Here is a 25,117-nt window from a genome sequence, read left to right on the forward strand (position 1 = left end):
TTGCTGCAACTTCCTGTCTTGTCAGCTTGCCCTTCTGCTATTTGCTGTTATTTACTATTTTACCCCGTCCCCCTGCCAAAAGGTCCAAGGAGTCGAATATTCTTAGCATACCAAGCAGACCCATGTCAAAAGGGAGCACTCTAACATCAGAGGAATGTGGCCCAGAAGTTGGCATAGTTTGGGGTATATGGCTAAAAGCCATTGTCTCTGTTTCCAATTCAATTACTTTTAGCATCAAATCATTGACTATTGCCCGCAAATTCCACTTTAAACTCGTTATAAATGGGGCTGTGGATGGTGGTTAAAGGGGAATCAGAGAAAAACGTGCCATTAACCGCCTAAATAAACTGCACCGTCAAAGATTTAAAGCCCTTGCCCCCACCGTTTGCATGGGAAAAACCAAAGTAATTTCAGGTCCTGAAAAACTGTTGCCAGCGCTCAGCGAACCACAAACAAGGTAAATGCTTCTGCAACGCTAACAGCAGCAGCAACACGAAACTGCTGGCAGAAATCGGAGTCGGGAGCTGCAAGGATCAGGTCAGAGGAAGAGGGGGGGCACAGTAACCGCAACATAATAATTATGCAACAGAAACCGCAATGCATGCGGGGCAGGCGACGCCAAAAGCCACTCCCCCTCCATACCACACCACTCATCGCCCCACTTTTCTGGCCAGATTTGGGAGGGAAATTGTTTTGCCAGGCGAAAGTGTGAACAAAAAGCTGTTGCGTGTGCTGCAAAAGGCAACGGAGCGGGGCAAAAAATACATAAAAACATACAAAACAACAAGCCAACGCAACAACGTCAAACCGCAAAGTCAAATGCAACTAAAACCGCAGCACAGTTTGGGGCGCCGAGGTTTTCCCAGACCTGAAAAGGAAAAAAAAATGGCTGGCTTTAATCTCTGGGCAGGACCACTCTGCCGCAGCAAACTATTGTGCCCATCAAGTGAGCTGATGTCCTGTACCTTTATTGTTTTCAGCATTTATTCCGCTACATTTCATGCCGTATCCTTTGGCGATTTATGCGTCCACTTATTTAGCCGGAGAACACGAAACAAATTCGAAAAATGGGGGGGCTGGGCATAAAGCCGCATAACTTAATAGCGACTCGCTTCATTTGAACTTTATTGCTGACTGTGCTTGGCTCGACGCGGGGCGGAATATAAAAATAAAGACAGCCACGAATGGCCAGGTAGGGAAAATCAATTTTACCGGGCTTAGCCAGGACATCAAAGCTTGGGCAGGACGAGGAGCCCAGGTCCAGTTTAGCCTGGACAGGTAGGTTAAGCCTAATAAACTGCGCCGTCCAAAAGCATGCTAGAAATTTATTTTTGTTTTCTCAGCGGGGCAGCAAGGAAGAGAAGCTAATTGTATTGCGCCCGGGAATTTGATTGCATGGATTTGGACATGATTGAAAAGGGCCCAGGCCAAAACCCAGACCAGACCGGACCAGACGCCAGGTTACCATCTGGGCACAGTGAGTGCATAAATTGTGCGCCCAAGTCGCGGCCATTATTCATTTTTAATGCGACCGAGACGTAGACACAGCCACAACAATTTGGCCACATGTAAGCACAGGCAAGTTGGCCATAATTGCCCCGAAGTTGCGTCCAAACTGGCGGAAGACGCAAGACACCAACTGCACTTGGGACCCCATGGAAGCCAGGTATCCCGACATCATTAAAATGAGTTAGCGTCCTGGACGAAGGATGCGAGGAGTCTGCGCTCGAAATTGAGACGGTGACCGGGACGGAGACGGATACGGAGACTAAGACAGACCTCGACCTTACCTTTTGGGTGCAATTTGCTGCGGCACTGGCAGTGGCAGCAATTAAGCCATAGGGTAGATTAACATTAAGCTGCCGCTGGAGCGCGATGCACTTGCAGCACTTGCAACTCGCAACTCGCGGCTTTGTGTGCGGTTCGAAATTTATTTAATTAACCGGAAATTTTGTAACCAGAAGTGCCTTAGCTTCGGGATTGCTTGAAGAAATGGGATTTTCTGGAGAAATTCTCTTATTGCGCTGCCCCTGCATCCTTGAGGCCATAAACATGAAACAACAGCCACTTCAGTTCCAGCTTCTTGCCTTTGGGTATGGAAAAACTTATGAAAGAAAAGGAGCATAAATTCCCTAAAATAATATTGTAAATTGCTCAAATTGAACAAGATTTTCAATTGCATTACGCAAAAATCTGTGAAGCATTGCATTTTCAATTGTTGCTATGGTTGGCAGGGGGCAACCATGGCTTGTCTATATAAATTCATATTCCGTATCTGTGTATGCATAATGGAAGCTCAGATTCGTGCTCTCTGATGTGGCAAACAAAACGTGCCGCTTGCAAAATTGTACAACAACCAATTAAAATGCATAACTCGATTTAAAGTTTACATAACATTTTGCTAAATTACAGGTTCGTCCCAGGCATTCAGGCTTATATAAGTGGCCTGAATCCTTCCTTCCCTTCACCCCGATTCCCATCAAGCGTTTGACGGTTCAGTTTGCAAGGGGCTTACAATGTCTGTCGCTTGTTGCTGCTGTTGCTGTTGCTGCTGATGTTGCTGCTGCTGTTGCTGTTGCTGCTGCTGCTGTTGCCCCGGCAACATGCAATTAAAAGCGATATTGAATTTTGTTACGCTCTGCGCTCGAGTGTGCGATTTGCAGTGGTAGTTGTAGTGGCAAAGGCTGTGGGAGTGGCCTTGCTGCTCTGCGGCTCTTATTTAATTTGAGTCGGGCGAAAACATATATTTTGTTATGTGATTGGCATAACTTATACAATGCCATCAGCTTAAAACCATGCTTTGAATAATATTCCGTGCAGTGGCAATACATCCATCCGACTGATTTACGTGAGCTTGGTTTTTGCCTGATTCCAATTACCAGCTATAAACTGCCTTGTTTTTCCATTTTTCGCCTCACTTGTTGTCGGCCAACGCTGCCAAATCGCCGCTGAACCCTAATATATGGCTATTATGGTACACAGTGCTTTTGGGCCACGAGCCATAGCCATGACAACGTTAGGTGAGCTAGAGGCCAAAAGGGGCATTATAAATCTTCATTGTTGTGGGGGCGCAGTCCAGTAAAGTAGCGCAGACAACTGCCGAAAATTTTCAATGCTGCTTCCACTCGATTTTTTTCAAACCGAAATTGTGCACTCAGCAGATAATTTTTAGAGGCAATTTAAAAATATGTTCTAAATATTTATTGCCTTAAGAATACTTCGCTTTAAAGTCCAAAAGCTATTATTTTAAATAATCTTAATAAGAGAAGAAGGCAACTACCCTTAAGATTTATAAAATTATGTTAAGAAATGTGAAAAAGTCGATTTTTCTTTGAGTGTATGCGTTGCTAAAAGCAACATCAATTTGCATGAATTGTGTGGTTGTGTGCGTGTGTATATGTAATTACAAAAACACACGGAGCGAAGTTGAGTACGTGCAAATCTGACCAAAAATTTAAATTGAAGCTAACATTTTTGCCAAATGCTGTTGCCAGCAACGATGCTGGCGACGATGATGATGATGATGATGATATATGTATGCAACTCACCAGCAGCCCCCTTTTCCGCCCACTTCCATGGGCCCCAGGCCATAGGAAATATGGTCGAACCGAGGCCTAACTCCTTTCACCACTTTCCCCCAATGCCACTTTCCACTTTCCATACGATCTCTCTGCAGGCCGTTTTGTGAAAACAAGTATATCGAATTTTAATTACATTTGCTTCATATGTGGGTGTATGTGTTATTTGCTTTTTGCGCCAAACAGCCGACACGGAAATGTGATTTTTGATTGAGTGCCGACCAAACAGTGGCAAAAAGCTATGGGGAAAATCGGAGAAGGGTTGGGTTAAGAACGCCTTGAGCTCGCACTTGAAAAAATATACATAATTGAATTAAATTCGTTTTATGTAATGTAATTTATTTGAATTGTAAAGAAAACCATTAGCCATTGGTAATATTAAAGAAAGTCAGAAAGTCAAAGTGGTTAACCAATTCTACCCAGAAAGTGGTGGAAAATACAGTCATTATATTATGCAAAAATCTATAAAGACCCAACACACGTGTTCGAATTTCACTGCAGCTTGTCCTCATTATTATTCATTGTTGCCTGTCAATTTGATACTCGTCTCTTTTTGTGGTTAACATCGATACAGAGGATTTCACATTTTGATAGAGCCGCCTATGCGGTGAATAATTACATATTCTGCGGTAACTGACCAATTTTAATTTCTTAGATAAATTCTTTGAGTGAATTTGGGCTCAGCTGTAAGGATAAAACCTGGCGAACTGATCTAAAACAGAAAATAAGATAAATCCTAGGAAGGGTGAGCGTGAAGGATAAATTCAACTTAAGAGGCAAATTTTGAAATCTCTCTCGACTCTCTGGCTGAATTGTTACCATGTTTATGGCTACCTATTCCTCGAATTCTGAACTTAAGGCCATATCCCCCAAGCATCCTGTCGACACTTGACGCATCCTAGCAACCCACAAGCAAAACAGGCTCGGGTCCCAGTGTCGGTTTTATATTATTTTATTATTTTGTGTTGTGCCCTGGGAGCTTTGAAAAAGGATAGCAAAATGCTAGGCGGCCAGGGTATCTGGTATCCAGGCGGCCTTAAACGTATCCATTTTCATTAAATGCCTTCGCGGCTCCGTAGCTGCCTTGCCAAGTTTCCAGTTACGCTGGGCGAGGAGCCAGGAGGCTGAAAAGGATATTGTCTAACAACAAAAGCGGAATAAATTAATTTAGCTCATGTCTTGGCCCCGGCAATGAGCTAGAAAATGAGCTGCAGAATATGTATGTGGCATACGGTTGGGCGCCTCTACTCCTTATAACCTCCTGATAATAACAAAATATGTGCAGCTGACAGGTAGCAGCAGCAGCAGCAGCAGGAGGAGCACCAGGAGCAGGAGCAGGAGCAGCCATTAGGCTGGCTCCTTGTCGGAAATTTAATAAGTTCCAGGGCCGAGCTCTGAGTGGTGTTTGCGATATGGTGTGCTTATTAAAAATGTTAAAGCCTACGGCAGCTGGGAAATAGAAACCCAATGCGGATCTCCATCGATATACCAGATATGGCGAACGGAAATAAAAGTAAGCTCTTGCTTACATGGCCTTTATTGCATTAATTTTTCAATAATCCTCCGCAACTAGAACAAATATCTAAAGTGGCATATTTCATGGGTGATAGGACTAATCTTTTATTGATAGGGCCAAGCGCGCTCAACTGAGTTAATTAAATTTGCTGCCGAGGGTCCAGCTGCCTCTGCCGCTGGGACTAGCCTTGCCTTTAATAAGGACATCCACATCCTTATCCCAATCTCCAGACTCCAGTATACATCCTCATCAGCCACCTCCTTATATAAGTATGCCATGAGAGCAACCCTTTTCACCAACTTCCCCTCGCTCCTTTGCCACTCGGCCCAAACTTTGTGCTTAATGCTTAGCCGAAACTTTTTTGACATTTTTATTGACAAGAATCCAGGAACCCCAAAAGAAGCGCCAACCACGGGCTTCCTCTCTCCGTGCGGCATGTACAACAACATTTTTTGCTCTCCTGGGCTGCGGCAAAGTTTTGTCTGGGCTCCAACGGTCTCCTGTGCCCGTGTGTTGCGGTCAAATCTAATTTCCGCAGCTTTTACTACTTTATTAAACTATTACAACTAAAGCCAGCCCGGCCCAGTCCTGTTCGTCCTGTTAGTCCTGCCAGCCAGCTGGCAATGGCGACGCCAATGGCAATGGCGATGGGTATTAAAAAAGTTATGTTCTGACGTATATATGCTTGTGTGTGTGTGTGTGTGTGCGGGTGGGCCACGAAATGTGTTAATAAAGCACACTTGCCACCAACATGGCCACATAATGAAACGAAATTGCGGGAGGCAGGCAATATAGCGGCTACATGGAGCTGGGTATGTGTGGCACAGGGCTGAATATTGAATAGAATATTCAGAAATGATACTTTCAGAGCAATATCGCTTTCATTACCTTATCAATGGTATAAATTGATATTTACAAAGGCATAATAATGGCAATTTTACAATGCGAATATTGTATTTTATCTAACTCAATAAGGGATGTACATACTTAATTAATCAACGAACATTTGGCAGACAAATAGATAGAGAGCTATAGTTTCGACTGAATTTCAATGTAAAATATTCTAAATTATTCTGGAAATTCCTATATTTTAAAGTCTGGTTTTGAGCGCATTATTCTTCTTAATAGTATTCTTCCTTTCATAAGCCTACCAAGTTTGATTGTTAAAAATCAGTGAGCTTCTGCAGCTTAAGAATGGCTTAAACTCAAACAAATACGAATAAGTTCTTCGATTAAGAAGGATATATCCGTTATATAGGATATTTCCTCATAAAAACAGTGACTGGTAGCATGGTTAGGGTATGCCATATCCTTTGTTCCGTTCCTTCTAAGCTGGCCGGCGTCTGGCATAAGTTGCTGGCACTTTGTGGTACTTTTATGACTCGTTGGCCCGGCTTGACGGCATCAAATTTCAGCCACTTCCTGCTCGGCTTTAGCCAGCTCCTTGGCCACGTTTAATTGCCCTGACCTTCGCATGTGAGTGTATGTGTTGGCTGCATAGTTTCGGGCGTGTTGCATGTTAATTAGCATTAAGCAGGGCCAAGGAGCGGAACGCCTTTTCTAGTTGTATGTGATAAAAATTTATTGGACTTGGCTGGGGAGTGCTACCCGAACAACTCGCCCCACTTGCATATTAAACTTTGGCCGTGCTGCAATTAAATTTAAGCTGCATCACACACATACACATACATTTTTGGATCCGGAGAGGCTCAGGCTCTGGCTCAGGCTGAGGAACAAGGATCGGGAATCACAAAAGACTTGTGGCCATGGCGACTATACAACTACGACGACGGCAAAGTTTTGTTGGGTTTTCTGGTTTCGGTTTTTGGTCTAAGGACGCAAAAGTTCGCGTTTGTTTCGACCACCACACACCCCCCGTTTCGTTTTTGATATGTATTTTAATTCCTTAGCCAGTGTGCCATTTTGCAGTCCTGGGAGTCCAGGACTTTTGGCCTGCCGGCGGCAACAGCAACAAGGATGACTGCGGCTTAAATGGCACTTATGAGCTTATGCCACAACTTACATTATTATTATTACTCCGATTTTTTCTTATGCTTGTATAAACGCTGCTTCTTGGCACGCAATAAATAGTTATAGACTACGGCGGGTAGGGAGAGTTTTGTTTTAATTAAGGCGCATTAAGTGCAATGTTTTATGGGTCCTTGGGGCCGTGTGGGCGGAATATGTGGAACTCTAATTATGCCAACTTCAGATAAATTGGATCTTAGATTAGTGGATACAACAGGATCTAATCATACTATCCCATCTATCCGTTGCACACTAGCACGCAGCTATGTAAACCGCACTATCCTTTAAAGGCCATTTCACTTTCGATCCAATCAACTTCGTTTGAGCGGACAAAAACCAAAATCTCATCACAGTTTTAACCATTATTATAAAGAATCAAATAAAGCAAAGCTCTCGCATGTCATAAGCGTTAAATTCAATTTGAGTTTTACAACGCAGCGCGCGGTTCGGTTTGGGCTTTTGTTCGGGTTTGTTTGACAGTTTTTGCAGCGCACTCAATCAGCACTTGTTAGAACTTTTTAGTGTGCTGTAAAATAAACATGAGTATAGAGCTGAAATGAAATGAAATTTAATAAATGCAGTGCGCCAGTGGGCGGGGGAGTGTGCTCGTATATGTTGATGTGGGCGGTTGGGTTTGAAACAGGAGCAGAGCAAAGCGACAGGCAGCATGACATGCACTTCATAAAACTTTGCTCATATAAATTGAAATTGAAATGAAATGATGATGCCGGAGCTGCCACGTTGATATATGTGGATGTGAAAGTGGATGTGAATGCGAATGTGAGCAAGTGAGAGTTGACAACCGGCGGAAGCTTCCTCCTCTTCCTACCCCATCCCACAATCCCCATCCTCCACCATGGCACAATATCTGGCTGTAAAAATTTGTTGGCCAAACAACAAGTGGAGCAGCCAAAGCAGCAAAAGCGGCAGCAACAGCCTGAAAAACAACTTAAACTGTCATTGCAAAGTTTGAGGCAAAGCCCCGTGAGCCAGGGGGATGAGGTATTAAAACTTTTCTCTGAGCAATTATGTGAAGGCTACTTAACTTTTTTTGCAGGCAATAAATTTGCTCTTTAAACTAAGACTCGACTTGAGCAGCTGACAAGGAGCATGAGGATGCATGCACCTGAGTTTTCTGCGACACAATTTTGTTGCACACTCGATTTCTTGTTCGGTTTTTTGGCTTTTTTTTAATTTTTCGGAGGGAAAGGGGACTGAGTTGCCTGCCACCCAATCGTAGAATTTGCTAGAACTATGTGCAGAAATTCAATTAGCCAGCCAAGCGTGGATGGTGGGGAAATGAAAGCAGTTTGCCACTTGGCATGCCATGCAGTTTTGGGGAATGCTTTGAAATACACGCAGGCACACTGGGATTCAGATACTCTCCGCATGCCTAGATACATTTGCTCGGTTGTGTGGTTGTGACAGGCCATCGGTGGTGCTTCTACTACTGTATGCTGCTTGCTGCATGCTGCATGCTGCATTCTTGCCTCAATTACGCCGAAAATGTCACATTAATTATTGGCATTTATGGGGTTTGCGCCGCTTTTGATATGATAGACGACAATGCTGGCCAAAATTTGAAGTCTACTATACGGCGCGCTATTGTTGTGTCCTCGAAAGTGCGCGTGTCTGTGTGTGTCATCCGCACCGAAATTTATGCGCACGAGTGTGTGTGTGAGCTGTATGCTTGTGTGATACGTATTAATTGGAATTTGTTTTTGTGTGTCAGCTGCAAGACGACTCGGAGGTCTCTTTGTTGGCTTTTGCGGCAATTAAAAGTTAATTTGACAAAGCGAGACATTTCGAATTAATTTCGAGTCTAAACGACGTTTTAATTCAATTTATGTTTTTGGCAGCACAACTTGACAATGCCATCAATTGAGTGGGTCGATTGACTCAAGGTCTCTGATGCGAAGGAGCCATTCGAAATGTGGGTGAGTGGATTGCGTATTTATTCTTTAAATTAATTGACTGCTAAGGCAGCCCTGCCATTGCACTTGTGCCTCCATACCCAATTACTTAATGACAGCTTCCAGTCGCAGTGATTAGGCCAAAAGCGCTTTAAGCCAAGGGGTGTGGTGCTGGCCCTGCTAACTTGGCCCATTCAGAGTCAACTTATGCCAACCGTCTGTCAGCAACAGGAGCTAGAGTTCTCCACACTCATGCGGCTACTTATGCAAAATCCTTGACTCCGCCACTAGACGACACCCGTTGCTGCTCATCTACACAAGCACATGGGAGCTCTGATTACCGGCGCTCGGGGAGCGGGACAAAGGACAATGGAGCAGCGGGACAGAGGGACACCCGGTGCAGCGGAGCGGGACGGCGGAGACACACAATTGTGTTGATTGCACAGATGACAAGACCTAGGACGAGATGACAACTTTGCTGCCTGCCAGCCTTGATGACAATGAAGTGCATGCATGAATATTCTAATCAAATGAGCCGCCAGCCTGTCCTGGCTCCTGGTCCCACTTCCCAGCTCCCTGCTTCTCCTGGCTTCTGCCTCTGTTCCTGCCATTGTCGAGCTGTAAAATTTTTCGCCTCCACCACATGGTTACACATGAAGAAATTTGCCTAAATGCTGGGGTATAAAACTTAACTGATCCTAAGCAATATTTACCACTGATTGGTACTTGACTAATAATTTAGGCTACTGTATTTTGCTGATAAATTTAGATAAATTAGATTTAGCAAGTAATATCCTTTTTTGCTGAGTGCTGCACCACATGCTTTGTGTTTTGTGCTGGGCAAAAGTTTCAAAGTCAGCCGAAGTCCCCGGCCAGAAAAACCTTTCCTTTACCTCGTTTCATTTCATTCACTCACTGAAATCGAATTTGCATAATTTAACATGATGGTTGCGCTTATTCCTGTAGCCTGTCAGCCGCACAGACATCGCAGGAGCCGAAGGACTATGATGAGTAGGAGGGTTTATTATTGTTCGCCCTCGGATTCGGCGTCACCGCATTTCGCTGCCACATGCATCATCATTTGCATACATTTGCAGTTCGCCCAGTCAGTCAATGTTCATTCCTCATTACCCCGCTGCCAGCACATATTTCCCACCCCTCAGTCGATTTTCCTTGAATATAATTCGCAGCGGAAAAGTGAAGGAAGTGGATGGAGCAGGAGTACATTGACGTTGATGGATTTTGGCACTTACACAGGCTAGCGCCTGTCACTTTCCTAACACCAAATGCGACTCCGAAAAAAAGGAGCGGCTGACTCTGCTCCAGTTGAGCTGACTTTGAAGCGCATTTTAATGAAGAATGATATGTTGGCATCGCCGCAGCCGCAGAAGCCGCAATTTTCCACACCCCCAAACAGCCCCCCAATTTAACCACATCGACTGACAGTTTTCGCGGCTTTGCACGCAGCCACTGTCGAAGTTGAAGGGCGACGACATCAACAACAAGTTTTCCGGTTCAGCAGGAACTGAAAAATATCAAAAAAGTACTCGAGCACACAAATCGAAGAAAAATGAAAATTTGTATCAAATTATGTCGCTGCTTTGTCTTCGCTTCGAATGGCATTTCTGTATGGCTGCATGGCAAATAAATATATGCGTGAAATATTTTAGCTATTCCAAATTTGTGCAAATTTCAGGCATCAATTTGATTGGAAATTGATGGCTGTCGTGGTGCGGAGGCCTTGGAAATCTCAGGAGCCCCAACCACTAATATAAATAAGGTAGAGAAAAATGGAAAAACAGACGAGTACACCACATACTAAAATAAACAGAAACAAAAATAAATACCCCTCAACATTGGTTTTCTATGCAAAGTGTCACATGGCCAATGTGCCACGCCCCCTTCCGACCGCTATCTCCGCCGCCTCTGCCTTTTCATGCATATCAAAATGGCAACAATAAACGCCAACAAAAGAACAACAATAACAAACATTAACATGGAAATACACACGCACACGAGGACAACAAAAGGCGGCAGTCAAAAATGTTGCAAATGTAAGCAAAATAAAAATATATAACAAAGACACAATTACACTCACGAACCGAGTGTTTGCCAATGTATTTGTGTATTTGTCTGCCTGTGTGTGTGCGTGTGTATGTGTATTTGTAAAACCAAAACTTTTGACATAATAAAATGGAATGTTATTGCTAAAAAAGTTACTTGCATATTAAAACAAACGAAACTTCCCAATGCCTCTATCTCTCTCTTATTTTTTTTTTATTCCCCCATTTGTTTGCTTTCTGCATGTGTATGTGTGTGTGAGAGAGCGCGTATTTTTACTTGCAAATGCCGCATACAAATGCAAATGGCCAGCGTGTGAAACGAGCAGCACTGCCAGAAGCAAACAACTTTAATTGAACTGTTTACCCGATTTTTATTTTATGCCACCTCAAGGCCCCCAATCGCCCCAAAGTTGTGTAATTGTTATGGTTATGTTTGTGATGATTATTTGGCTCGCTGCACAGCTGCCCGCATTTTCAACAGGACATTATCAGTTGACTGGATGCCAATTTTATCAGTGCTCTTTCTTTGGGGAATTCGGAGGTAGGAGTGCAGACTGCAGCTTCAAACCATTTATAAAGGTGTTTTAAAACAATCTACGTTATTGTCAAAAATGAAACAACCAAACAAGTCTTAAGACTAAGCACTTAACTGGAAAATGTGATAAAACATTATATATGACCGCTACGTATATTTAATATTGAACATTTAGCATTTCGATTAATTAATCATAAATAACGACAAATATCAGCATCTTACTTTTAGGCAATTATAGTTGACTTCCGAACCCTAGCTAATTCTCTAGTATCTTTAGTTATGTTAAAATGTTATATCTTATCCCAAAACTCGCTATACGACACCAAAACGGACGTGCTTTAATCTAAAATACTTCAAGCACGTCTACGCACAACCAAGCTAATGCCAAAAAAGTAACGATCAACTGAATCTTAAGATTAATCATGTAACTGGGAAATACAACAGATAGCGAGCCGAACACGTTACGTATACTTGATATGAACAGTATCTTAGGTGGGGAAATTCGAATTGAACACAGCTGCAGATAGGTATTATATAAAGGTAGAAATTTTGGATGGTACTCACCTTTGCTAGCACCGTCCGGCCCACGAAGTATGGTGCACTCCTCTATAGTGCCGAAGGGATGGAAGATTTGTCTAACATCGTCTTCGGTCTGTTGTTTGCTGAGCATGCCAACGAACAGCTTGCGATCTAAATGCTCTGTTTTGGTTTCGGGTTTGTTCATGTTTTTCATATGTCATGTCATGTGGTTCGATCGATCCGATTGATTTTGATTGATTACGATTGATTTACGAATTTGATTGTTGCACCAAAAGAGACGGCAAAATGGACAAGTGGCAATGTGTTTGTATTTGGTTATGAGTGGCGGCAGTGTTCGATCGTGTTTGGTGTTCGGTGTGTGAAAATGATAAGTTTTCAATCAAGAAGCCATAGCCAGAGAAAATTCGCAACAAATCATATTGAAATCCGAAAAATGAATACGGAAAAAATATATATCCTCGATCATAATGTGTTGGTGTGTCGTTTAAAAAGAGATGTAAATGCAACAGGGTTACACATTACGCAACATTTTTTTTTGTAACGAGTAACGAACGCAGCAGGCACATTTACGTAATTGTTTTTTGTTTGGTAATTTTTTCAAAATTTCAACAGGCGCAAAATACCCAAAGAAAAGTAAAAGCAACAACATTTATTTAAGGAGAAATCGTTGGTGTTTGGGTGGATAGTTTGAGCACCAATAGAGCAAATACAATTACAACATTTATTAATGTGGTTAGGTATTTTTTTTTGTTTTTCGTTGGGTGGGAAGAGGGAGTACAAATTTCGATTTATAAGCGGAACGAATTTTTTGTTGAAATTGTTGCATCAAGAAGGAAGAAATTTGGATATGGAAAAAATCGAATCAAATCAAAATCATACGAATAAAACCACAAAAAAGTGAAATCAGTTTTTGAAAATCAAAAGAAAGAGAAGAATTGTCAGTTTTCCAATTTTGCCAATTTTGATGTATTTTTTTTTTCGTTTCAATCATATTTATTTGATATAGAGCACGAACAAGTGTTACATAAAAAGGAAAGAAAAGAAGATAAAAATGGGTGATATTTAGTTAAAATTGTCGTACAATTTGTTTTTGGTTTAGCTTACAACTCTTACGAGAATTAAAATAATCTATTCATATACGTAATATATAAGTATGTATATTTATATGTATATATATTTAACAGTCACACGCACACACAAGCAAACCGTCTCGCACACACATACAAGCTGGCCACGCACAGAGCTACTGAGTTAAGGATAGACATTGAAAGGTAATTGAACACGCTAGCCACTACTTGAAAAAATAGTTGGTAAAATTACGGGCGAGCATGAGGAAAGTTATGGCTTAAAAGTACTTAGAGTCTAGGTATATACGGCTAGTAGTGGTGGTAGTGGTGAGCGTTGGATGGTGGTGATCTGCGAGAGATTCTCTAAAATCTAATCAATATCTACTGGTAAATGGATAAGGTCGCACAAACGGCAGCTGTCGCACGACTGTCCACCCTCTCAATTTCGTATTTTCACATTTTTCGCTTTCAAAAAGCGTATAATCGGAAAGGCCAGCCAAGGACACCAAGGACTCGCACTCGCACTTGGTATCATATCGAAAATTGAGCGTCACATAATTGGCAAAACACTTGCCACAGACAGCCGAGCTGCCCCAGCTGCTGTCGCGTTAAAGTGGCAAAAGCAATCGAAGTAGAAAATAACTAATACGACACGTTGGACCCATGCACATGGCCTGCAGGCAATTGTCTTGTGTCCGGGTTAAGCCTAATGGCATTTGGGTTCCGTTTCGTCCTGCGCTGGCCTTCCTGCTCCTTACCATCCTTGCCGGCCCAAGCACGTGCAATAAGCCAAACAACGCCCCTGGCATGCTAAACAACAACAACAACATCAACAGCAGTGAGAAGGGCAAAAGGATGTTGGAAGCAGTAGAAGGGTTGGCTTAATAAAAATGTAAAGCACGTTGAAACCGAGGGCAGGACAAGGTAAAAATAGTGCAGCATACTTTGCGGCGCCTGCTGTTGTACATATGAAATGGCATAGTTCAACTGGCTGTTAACAGTTGCGGCCAAAAAAGGGCAAAAAAAATTGGGGGGCGTTGGGGCTAAGTAGAAGTGGTGGGTGGTGGGTGGCTGGCAGGCAGGACAAAAGGATTTGCACAATGTTTAGCCTGGCGTTGCAGCAATTTTCTACAATTACCTGGGGCACAACGACACAGACCGGCAGGGATAAAATGCACACAGGGCTTTCAGTGATTCCCTTTTGGTTGTTCTCCTCTTATGCTTTTGCTTTTACTTTCCTTTTTTTATTCTTTTTTCGGTCTCTGAGCTAAAGGAAAGAGCAGTGAAAACAATATTAAAGGCCATTAGGCTCATATAGACAAGTTAAGTGGCTCCTGGTCCGGGTCCTCGGTCCTGTGTGCTCGCTTCTCCTGATTCCTTTGCTAGCCATGTGTGGCAGTTTTTAGATTTTATTTTTATGCCTGCCCCGGCGAAAAGAAGTCATTAACGTGTCGTTGTCTTTGATGCCGCAACCAAAGTGAAAGGGGGGTGTGCGGCGCGGCGGCGGCAAAAAGAAAGCCAAATTAAATTAGCTAACCACATGGCAACTTTTGTACATGTGCTCCGACGGGAGAAGACGACAAGGACAGGCCACTAATTGTTGCACGTTATGTTTTTGCTTATCTTCCCAACCCAGATCCTGCATCCTTAATCCACCATCCACTTTCCAGTTCCCAGCTGCATCTTTCCGGGTTTTCCTCGCCCTCCAGGGCAAAGTAATTGTATTTGAAGTCCTGGCCAAAGGTGAAAAAGCCAGTCGCGTCTATGAATAATACAAAAAATTGTGGAGACAGCGGCGCCAGAGGATAAATAAAGGAAAAAACTAAACACAAAGTCGCTGACAAAGCGAAAGTCAAAGCTCAAAGCTCATGTGTCCCTGAACTCCCTTCCAATCGTCTGTCCTTCCTGCCGTATTTTTACTGTACCGACCGGCTTCCTTTGAATGGCTGGCTGGTTGGCTGGCTGGGCACTGTTGCCAATTGACATGTAAATTGACGTTTAATGGCTGCTAATGAGCGTCTGAGGATTAGTTCTACTTCTCCCCAGCGAAGATGAGTGGACAGGTGGGGCCATTTGAATACCTGAAGACATCTGTCTGCGGAGGCGGAAGTGCATAGGTGTGTGTTGAATCAGGTGTGCGAATTACGATGAAATTTCTCTGCGAAATAGCTGACTTTGATGGGGGATTACTTTCAGCTCAATCTTGTGAACCCTTTGTTATCCCAGTGCAGCTAATAAATCATTAAACAAACAAATAAATACTCCATTAATTTTCACAGCTTAGCCAACATTCTTAGAAGCAACTTAGCTCCACAAATGAGGATCCTGCCGTAATGCGACCAATTCATATCTCAAAATGCTCTAATCTGATTACTCAAGATAGCTCAAAATGGTATGTAAATATATTTAAGTTATTAATTATTTTGTGGGGATTTTCAAGCATCTCGTTATAATTACAAAACTTTGTGAAAGGCGAGTGCCTCCTTGGAATAATATTTGCTTGCCAAAAACTGATTGAAAACGAAATCAACCCCCATTCACTGCCTTTATACGGGATTTATGTGTTTGTATCTCTCGTCTGACCACGTTTAGTTTGCTATAAATTATTGAAATTGTAATTACTTAGGCAGGAAATGGGTAAATGAGCACCAAATCGTATACTTAATGCTGCCCAACTGGCTCTTCACGTTGATACGCCCGATTTTCCCAACAGCTTGTAATGAAAATTTAATTAGAAATATACTATATATGTTTACTTTGATTAAAGCAAACAGCACTTAGTGCCTAAGCCTAGAATAGTTTTTCATTTGCATTTTTCCAGATTTTATTAGAGCCCTCCACTCGGTTTGATTGATGATGTGCCCTTTTTCGGAGTGCGAGTGACTGTCTGGTAAAAGGAAACTAATTAATATGTAATTAGTGACACTCATTTGACATGTAACGAGGCTAATGTAAAAATGTTTCCGACTATCCTTCAGATTAAAGTAGGGGCATGGGCATGGAGTGAGAAACGCGTCCTCTTCAAAAGCTTTGATTAAAATGTAAATGACTACGCGTGCAATCAATTCGAGCGCCATATGTTTAAGCCCAATCACTGGGATCAGATGTGGCAAATGTTATGCTGCCCCATCAATATCGCCGGCAATTGTTCTGGTCTCGTCCTGGGCAAGTGCGCCTGCAGGCCGCTCGGCAGGATGCCGTCGACATGCCAGTTTTATGGCACTCAGACAGGAAATGCCAGACTCTGAAAGTCATCCCTGCTGCAGAGGTGTCAGTATTTATACAGCAAATAAGCTAAATGCTCCCTTTATGAGTCCCTCAGCTGCGGCTTCGTCGCCGGCAAACAGTTGGTGTCGTCGCCCCGACAATTGTGTGGCAATTGTCAAAAGTCTCCCCTCGTTTCTTGACGTTTAAATATGACTAGAGATAACTCAGCTGCTCTATGGTCTCTGCTCTTTTCGCCTTTGTTGCCATTGTGTCGCGAATCCTTTGGGCCTCCTTCCGGCGACTTTGAGCTTTTCGAGTTTATTTGTCAGCTGAAAATTCTTTCGTAATAAGCGTAAAACTCGACTATAGGCTGGGGACAAACTGTCGAAATTATACAAAATCCTGCCGAAAGCAGGCTCTAGACCTTAGCCAAAGTTAGAAGTAAATTAGTTATTAGCCTTGTAAGTAGTTCAAAAGTTAAGTCAGCTGACAGCTAAACTTGGGGTTGTTTCAGTTTCTTGGAATTCGAAATGGCTAAGAGCCGCCAAAATGCGCCTAATTGTTAATTAGTGTCAGCGCGAATTTGTGTGCGGCTGCATTGCCAGACATTTTCATAGTCACATTTTTAGGCACAAAAGTTTTTGTTTGGCCAGGACCAAAAGTCAAAGGCAGACGGAGCGGAAGTAGGAAGAAGACGGAAACTTTATCCTCGTGGCTGTGGTATTGAAGTGTTAATTAATATTGAAAGGGATAAACTTTTGTCTGACTTTCTGAGTGAAGCGAAGAAAGGACTGCACGAATGCCATTTGTGCTTTCACCAGCAAAAAAAATCTTTCACTTTAAAATTTAAAAGGGGTTGCTTCTTACGCTGAAAGGGATAATTTTAATGGTAATTAAATGCGCTTTTGAACTATCAACAGCTCCAGTATCAGTCGTATTTTGGCCGTGATTTTGAAACGTGCCTTTCTCTTTTCAGTGCCGAAAACATTTGCATTCCATTTTGCGGGCGGTGATAAATTTGAGCTTCTTCACCTTGAGCATCCGCATCCAGAGACCAGCCCGCCACTTGGAAAGGCAATCTTGACAAGACATTAACATTTCATGTGCACCTTGTCTCCGCTTTTTTCCGCTGGCTTGACTATCGCACTAAAAGTCAATATAAAGTAAAAATTTTTTATGACCCCGGGATTATCATTTTGCGCTGGTTTTGCTGCGGCTGCAGCTTGACATGAAATTGGCTGCACACTGTGGGTAACCAGAAATTGGCTATAAAAGGCGAGCGACGACCAAAAGGTGCTCTCGTCTTCGCTCCTTTTATATAAATAAATGTGTAAAAAATATAGAAATTTTTATTTTAAGTAGTGACGCGTCAGGGATAATGTTAATGGCACATGGCATTTTCATTTCAAACGCATAAAAGTGTCCGCCGTTCACGTGAAAATACTTAAAGAAGCAAAAGGAGAGCAGCGAAAAAAGGAGCCCGGCTGGGGAAAATGGAAAATGTCCTCTTTGTGGCTGTCGTTTATGTCTGTACAGATTTGATTTTTATTTCGTATACATATATATAGACAAGATATGTGTGTATAATAGGGGCAACTCACGATAAAGCGGAATTTAAAGTTTATGGGCGCTAGACATACGCTGGTATAATTATATGGTCTGTCTGCTTTTATAACTTCGTTGGAGATTTTTGAAATGGCCAAGGGACACGGCCGTAAATTGTACTAAACTCGTATATGTATTTTCTTACTTGAATTTATTCTTATGGAAATTATAGGTAAGGGTAGGCTTTATGTAAATATTTAATGCTTACTTTGTGGTTTAGACTTTAGTTGTTTGCATTAGTAACTCATGTACCGTGCTTTGATTTATTGCCGGTATTGCAGAGTATTTTTAATTACTTTAATTTTCCTAAATTTATTTTAATTTCAGTAGATATCCCTGTAGTCGTGGTGGATTATAGTTCAGCACTTGGTTTCGGTTTGAACTAGAGGGCTTAAAGCTCTGTCTAATTGAGGCACGGCTTATTACGATTACTTATCACGGCCTAATGAAACTGTTTACATTAACAAACTTTGATGCCTTAAAAGCATTGATTTTAGAACTACTTTTTATGGACGTTTGCTGTGGGCTCTCCTCTTGCATTAACGCAATCGTCGAGTTATTTGGTAATTGGGCTCGGATGGATTTTCCAAGTGTTTTCCATTGTGAACGTCGTCTTTAGTTGAACGCCTTCGTTTCGATGCTTCTCAGGCCGATAGCTAAATTCGTGTAGAGATTTTTGGGTATTCGGATTTTGGTTGTTTTCAAAGTTTTTGCAAAAAAAGAGAAGAGCAGAAAAAAGAAAGAGAAAAGTAAGAATAAATAAAGTTTTATAATCTCTGTTGTTGTTTGGGTTTTCTGATTGAACGTTTGCTGTTTTTATTTTGTGGTAAAATATTTACTTTGTAAATGTTGTTGCACATTGTTAATTAATTGGATTATTTTTTCTTGTAATGTTTTTTGTAAGTCTACTACGCAAAAAGAGCAACACGAAAACAATGCACAACAAATGTTTACGTGGCACAACAATACAAAATTGCTATTTTAATTTTTGCGCCAAGTCTCCTGAAGAGGTACGTAAATAAAAGTAGATATATCACAACATTTAGCATAATCGTTTAAGTCTTTTCTGAATTGTGTCCATTATTTTCAGTGGTAAACTGTACGCACAACATCGAAAAACAACAACACAGAGGTATAAAATTTTATCGGGGAAAAATAAATAGACAATTTAATTAAGATAAATATGCACGGGGTGGCGAGTTTGAGGGTTAGAATAAAAATGATAAATCAGCTAAAACAATTTTGAAGTACAGATATTTACGGATACATATGGTCTGATATTTAAGAGCATCAAAGTTTGATATGTTTGAATTTTTAATAAATACTTTTTTGATAGAAATATTATTCGCTTATAATAAAGAATCTAGGAAATATTATAAAATAGACGACAACAACACACGGCATATGCGTATAGATACGGAAATATTGGTGGTTACATATCGATATGTAATATTTGTATAAGTAACTAGTCTAGCTGTTAGCAAAATATAAAGGCCTATAGCCAAAGGATTACCACAACACTCGATAAAGGTCTGATTGGCATGGGATTTTTGTAAATAAGACTATGCTAAAAGCAATGTGCACAATATAACTAGATGCCTCGGATAAGAGAAAACAAACCTCTCCATCATCTTCTCGTTTCACCTCAAGCAGCCATAATTGAATATATATTGCCTGAGTTAACTCCTGAAACAACAACAATCTCCGAGTAGCAAATCAATGCAAAACTTCAGGCGTAGAACACTCTTCAACACCTTGACAGCAGCTGATGCCACAAATAAACAAATAAAATCAACAACTGGAGAGGCAGGGCGAACGTGGGGGAAATAGGACATTGCAGCAACAACCGAGTCATGATCGTCAATCAAATTGCTTTGGGAAGTTTTAAGAGAAAATGGTTCAATAAACATGTCTTACATAAAACATTTTAATTAAATTATATTTTCCGCCCCTCCTTCGGCATGCGTGTGTGTGTGGTAGTGCGTTTTGCAATATTTATCAATTTTCCAAGAGTCATCACAATAACCATACGTCTTCATCTAGCTCCAAGCACACACACACACACACACACAGCCCCACTCACACAGGCAAACAAAAGTGTTTTAGCGCTCTTCATGCACATCACTCATTTACACGAAAGGGTGGATTGGAAAGAGAGGGGTAGATTGCTCGAGGGAGGCGGAATGATAGAGGGGGTGTGCGCTCTACTTTAATTTAATTTTTGTGGTTGCTTTTCCTTGTAGTTGTTGCTGTTTGTTTGTTTGTTCGTTGCGCGCAATTAATTGAACTTGAAGCAGACTCAGACTATTGACAGCTCAGCGGGGCAGCGGGGAAGTGGTTGAATGGGGGGGACTGGCACGGATGCGAGAAGGAGCGCAAAAGGACCTCCGTTCGAAGCAGAGTTTCTGCTGCGGTTGAGTCGATGAACACTTAAGCCGCACTCAATGCACCCGAGCCCCGCTCGTTACCCGTTACGCCTTTCGGAATTTAACTAAGACAAACACCACAATGAAAACAACAGAAACGGACTGAGCCACACACACACAGATACAGTGGGCTGGACCTTGTTCGATTTAGTGTTACTTATAATAATATTACTCATACGCCCTGTTAGTATATGAATGATATTAATAATAACCATATTGTAAACGCAACCAATTATCCTTTAGAGCAACTAATAGAACTTGAAAACAATTGTAAATGGTGACGAACTTCTTCCGCTGCGAAGGTCCACCCTAAGCTACACAATCACTCGGACAAATACACTAACACAAGCTCCACAGTTTGTTGCCTTTTCCGTTTTGGTATATGAAATGCTTTCGGGACTTATGTTGGCTTAGCAGCAAACTTGTCTAAGCTTTCGACCAAGACAGATAGATAGGGTTGCGAAGAGCCTTGGGGGCTCGGCGAAGAGCCGAGCTCTTGCAATTACAATTACGCATAGACGGGGGAAAACAAAACAGCAGTGGATGATGAAGAGCTTGGCCAAGAGAAACGGCCAACGGTAATTGTAATGGCCGACAAAGTTGGCAAAACGCTTAGCAATTTAACGCACATTTAACCAGCTCGGGCATTCCTTTAAAGCCGGACGAGTCCTTGCGGCACCAGATCTCCACTGACTTTCAACTACTTAGCGACCAGTAAGCAACTCCGCATCCTGGTCAAGGCTCTCTTTCCCTCCTGCCAGCCTCTAAAACATATTGCACAATTACTTGGCCCAGGCAAACACACACAAATACCAAGGAGGGGTAAAAAATAAAATAGCTAACGAAATTTATGTTATTGTTTGTCTGACTGCCTGCCTGGCAGCTAGGAGCAGCAGGAAGGACTATTCGTACCTTGGCCTGCCAACGCTCTCCCATATTATTTGCACATATATTTCTGGCCCCTGTGCATGTGTGTGTGTGCCCTGTTTGTTGCAACATTTTATTTATCGCACTGGCCATAAAATGCACGCTGGGGGCATTTGTAACAATTTCGCAGCCGCACACAATGGAGGAGCCAATCCCCCGCTCACTGCCCCTTTTGCCTTTTCTTAGTCAAGTTAAAATATTACAACATCATGCTTAAAAGTCACGTTTAAACGCTGACGACGACGGCGCTGAAAGATTATTGCATTTTTAGACTGCCAACTCCCCTTTGCCCTGCCCGGCACAGGACACCTGGCTTCCACCTGCGCACAGCCAGCCGCACAATCACAAACAAACGTAGTTCATTTCAGTCAGACGTCGTCCTTGTCGTCTGCGCCTGCCTGTCTGTGAAATAAGTAATAGTGTTGCAACGTGCCTGCCGCATTTTATTTCCTTTCCAGCCAGATACCAGGATTCAGGCTACTAAAGGATGGGCTTGGGTTAAGGTGATCCATGGAGTTTGGGTCTGTGCTGAAGGGGGGGCGGTGGTGGAGGCATTGAAAGTCTGCTCGCTGGCAAGCCATTGATTGTATAATTCTTGTGTTGCGAGTGAAAATTGTATATGCTTGATGTCTGATTGAATTGAATCGATGTGAGAAAGTGACTGCCCCTCTTCGTTTGGCTTTTGCGGTTACGAAACCAATTTATTTGCTTTTTCGATGTGAGAGCGAGCGACTGACTGTGCGAGAGTGTGTGTATAATTTATTTTAAATAGCACTGCCAAGGTGTATCTTTCCTCTGCTGACTCTTTCACAGAGACAGCCCAGAAATCCTTGAAAGCCAAAAATGATTTCATAAGATGAAAAGCGCTTTTTCCCACAATATTTTCGGTGTGTCTGTGTGCGGAAAGCTGGCAGGAAGAACCACAACAATTTTTGGCAACTTTGTGGGTTGGCAGATTGAAATGTTGGCTGGAAGTAGGAAGATACTGGATTGGAGTGTAGGCGAATGCAATCAATGGTAATGACAATTAAAGCAAATTGCTGCTCTCCACAAAAAAAAAATGAAGAGGAAATAAACGAAGGATACACATTGATGCAACTATGCATCTAAATGCTGTTTCCTTACTTGATCGCTATCTAAGCCGGTTTCAATTACATTTAAAGCTAAAAGGGATAAGGTACCCCTAAGACCTCGGGATATAAAGTCAGAAAAGCAAAAGTCACTTTTTCAATTTCCAAAATTAAAAAAGGGAAATTCAACGCACACACGAGTAAATCACTAAGTTACTGTGTCGCATTGATAAACCCTTATCAAGCTGGCATTTTTTTCCAGGCACACACCCTCACACCCCCCACAGCCAGCCGAAGAAGAAAAAACCCCAAGTACGTTGACACTCTGTCAGAGGGCACACAACTCGATGGGTAAAAAGTCACTAAACGGAACGCGGAAGTCTGACAAGGGTGAATGGAAAACCTGCCCGAAAATAGGGCCTCCTTTGCGGCGCGAATTTAAAAGTCAGGCAATACCAGGGCGTTTTTGTTATGTAGCGCGCATATTAAAATCTATAAAATATGCTTGTGACTGCTTTACGACTTGAGAGCCGGCAGCAACAAAAACCAGAAAAAAAGTTCAATATTTGTAAATCTTGTGCTGCTCCTCCACTGTCGCCTTCTCGGTCGACTCCTCCTCCGAATGGCTACGTTCTTTATGGGTTAATGGTGCGAAAACGTGACTTAATGTGCGTGTGTAAGAATTTTTTCGCTCCCCAAGCCGGAGAGTTATGAGCCAGGGGGCAGGACTCGTCGTCGCATCTGGTGTTCAAAGGTCAAAGCAATTTGAGGCTACCATGGGCGGCTGGATTTTAATAGAAATGTCAGCCATAGAGAGAGGTGGAGAGAGAGAGAGAGTGGCTTTAAGCCGACTGAATGGGTATATCCGTAATCTCAAGTGCTTCTGCTTTAAAGACTTAATTTAATTATCTATTTTTGCTTGAAACTATCTGCCACTGGATATGAGCTTAGCGTAAATGACAAATCCTTATGCTAAATATGCTTAATTGCGGCACGCACACATACACCTAAACGTATGAAGAGAGCTTACAACGTGCTGTACATATGCTTAATGAAGCTTATAACTCACACACTTGCAGCGTGCAACACGTACATGTCCTGACAATCCAGGCAACAGGCAGCATATGCCATCAACTGGAGGCCCGCCAGGCGAAATAATTATAAAGCGCTCGCAGCAGCGGAAGCTGCAACGGAAATGTTACCGTTATACCTGGCAAAAGCACGTGCAACTGGGGCTGGGGGCGTGGCAAGTGGCAGGTGGGTAGGTGGGCAGATGGGCTGGTGGGGCAGGTGGCATGAAGCATGAGGCAACCTGGTTGCGGGTGCAAATTCTAGCACTGCCAGCCGTTTAGTTTAGCATAATGACAGGCACAGGAGCATGGCCCCGAAATGGAGACAGGTTTGGGTGGCTTTTGTGGGTGGCTTGTGGGTGGTGCAGTGGCCGGGGGCAGCCACTAAACCAAGCCACATTAGCTCGGCAGCAAATGTGGCAAGGCGTGTTAATAACTCACTGTGTGCTACGAGTGCACTCCGGAGAACTGAGCCCCGTCTCATTCTCTCTCTCGCTCTCTCTCTCTCTCGGCTGGCATTTAAGTTTTCGGATTTAATAATAAAGTTGGGGAAACGGGGCGCAAGGACACAGAAGTGGGTAAGTTTGTCGTCGTCGCATCTTGACGTGTAATGGGGCCTGGTCCTGGCAGAGTCTGGCAGGATCTGGCCTGCTGGCACTGCATGTTTTCCATGCATAATGCATAATTTCGTTTCATCATCTCGGGCTCCTGGCTGCCAGGCATATCTGGCTGAACTCCCCACCACCCCCCAACTGGGGCCTAATTTGCTGCATAATGAAGCGTGTAGTAGCTCCCAAGCTCCCTGTTCTCTGCTCCATTCTGCTGTTGTGTTTTGTTTCGGGCTGCGTTGCAATTTCGGTTGTGGGTGTGTGCGAAATATTCTTAGTGCTTGTCGGGGATTTGCTGTATTTATGCTAGATAATTGGATAACATCCATCAAGCGGGCAACGGGCAACCTAATGAGATACATATTCGGAGTCTTCACATCCGCAGCTGCGACCGCTGTGACATTTCATCTCAATGATTACACGCTCTAGAATCAATAATGCCGCCTTTTCCGGCCATCAACCCGCTGGCTCTGCTTTTGTTAACCTGAAACCAACGAAAAATCCCAACGATACGGAAGGACTAAGAGGAAAAGCTTCTAACCACACACACACACACCTTTAATGTGGCCACAATGTGAAAACGAGTATGTGCTCGGGTGTGTGTGTGTGTGCTTCATTATTATTATGGTTGTTGTTATGCCCCATTCGTCCTGTTTTTCTATATACACACATATAAGTATATATATATATTTATCTACCTGTCCCTGTCAGTATTATTTTTGCCGTATTGTTTGCTTCCTTGTCGCTGGCATTGTTATTTTTTCGTATTTTTGTCAGCGCCTCCTTCTTTCGACATCGTCGTCATCCTGAATCCTGAATCCAGGATCCTTTCATAGAAAACTCCATGTGTGTGCGACTTGTTTTCGTTGTTAGTTTTTAGCTCGGTTGTTCGATTTTCGTCACTAATGAGCAGCCGTAAAGGCGAACGCTGAACTCGAGAAGGGCGTGACGCAGGTAATGTCCT

The 25,117-nt window shown here is 42.6% G+C and overlaps 1 protein-coding gene across 14 annotated transcripts in view; it reads right to left on the bottom strand.

Moving 5' to 3' along the window:
* LOC6737975 (CUGBP Elav-like family member 4) overlaps window positions 1-25,117 on the bottom strand; it is a 263,089-nt gene that overhangs the window by 54,319 nt on the left and 183,653 nt on the right. For 8 of the 14 annotated variants that reach the window (XM_016169627.3, XM_039292972.2, XM_039292971.2 and 5 more), the window contains one exon: window positions 12,198-12,332. The exons of 5 other annotated variants lie outside the window; for them this stretch is intronic. In XM_016169627.3, coding sequence (XP_016031748.1) covers window positions 12,198-12,332 — 135 coding nt within the window. Of the gene's footprint in view, window positions 1-12,197; window positions 12,333-18,260; window positions 18,709-25,117 lie in introns of all 14 variants that reach the window. One more of the 14 variants, XM_039292979.2, reaches the window with a different exon arrangement.

This window comes from Drosophila simulans, chromosome 3L, assembly GCF_016746395.2.
Source record: "Drosophila simulans strain w501 chromosome 3L, Prin_Dsim_3.1, whole genome shotgun sequence".
NCBI classification, from domain to species: domain Eukaryota; kingdom Metazoa; phylum Arthropoda; class Insecta; order Diptera; family Drosophilidae; genus Drosophila; species Drosophila simulans.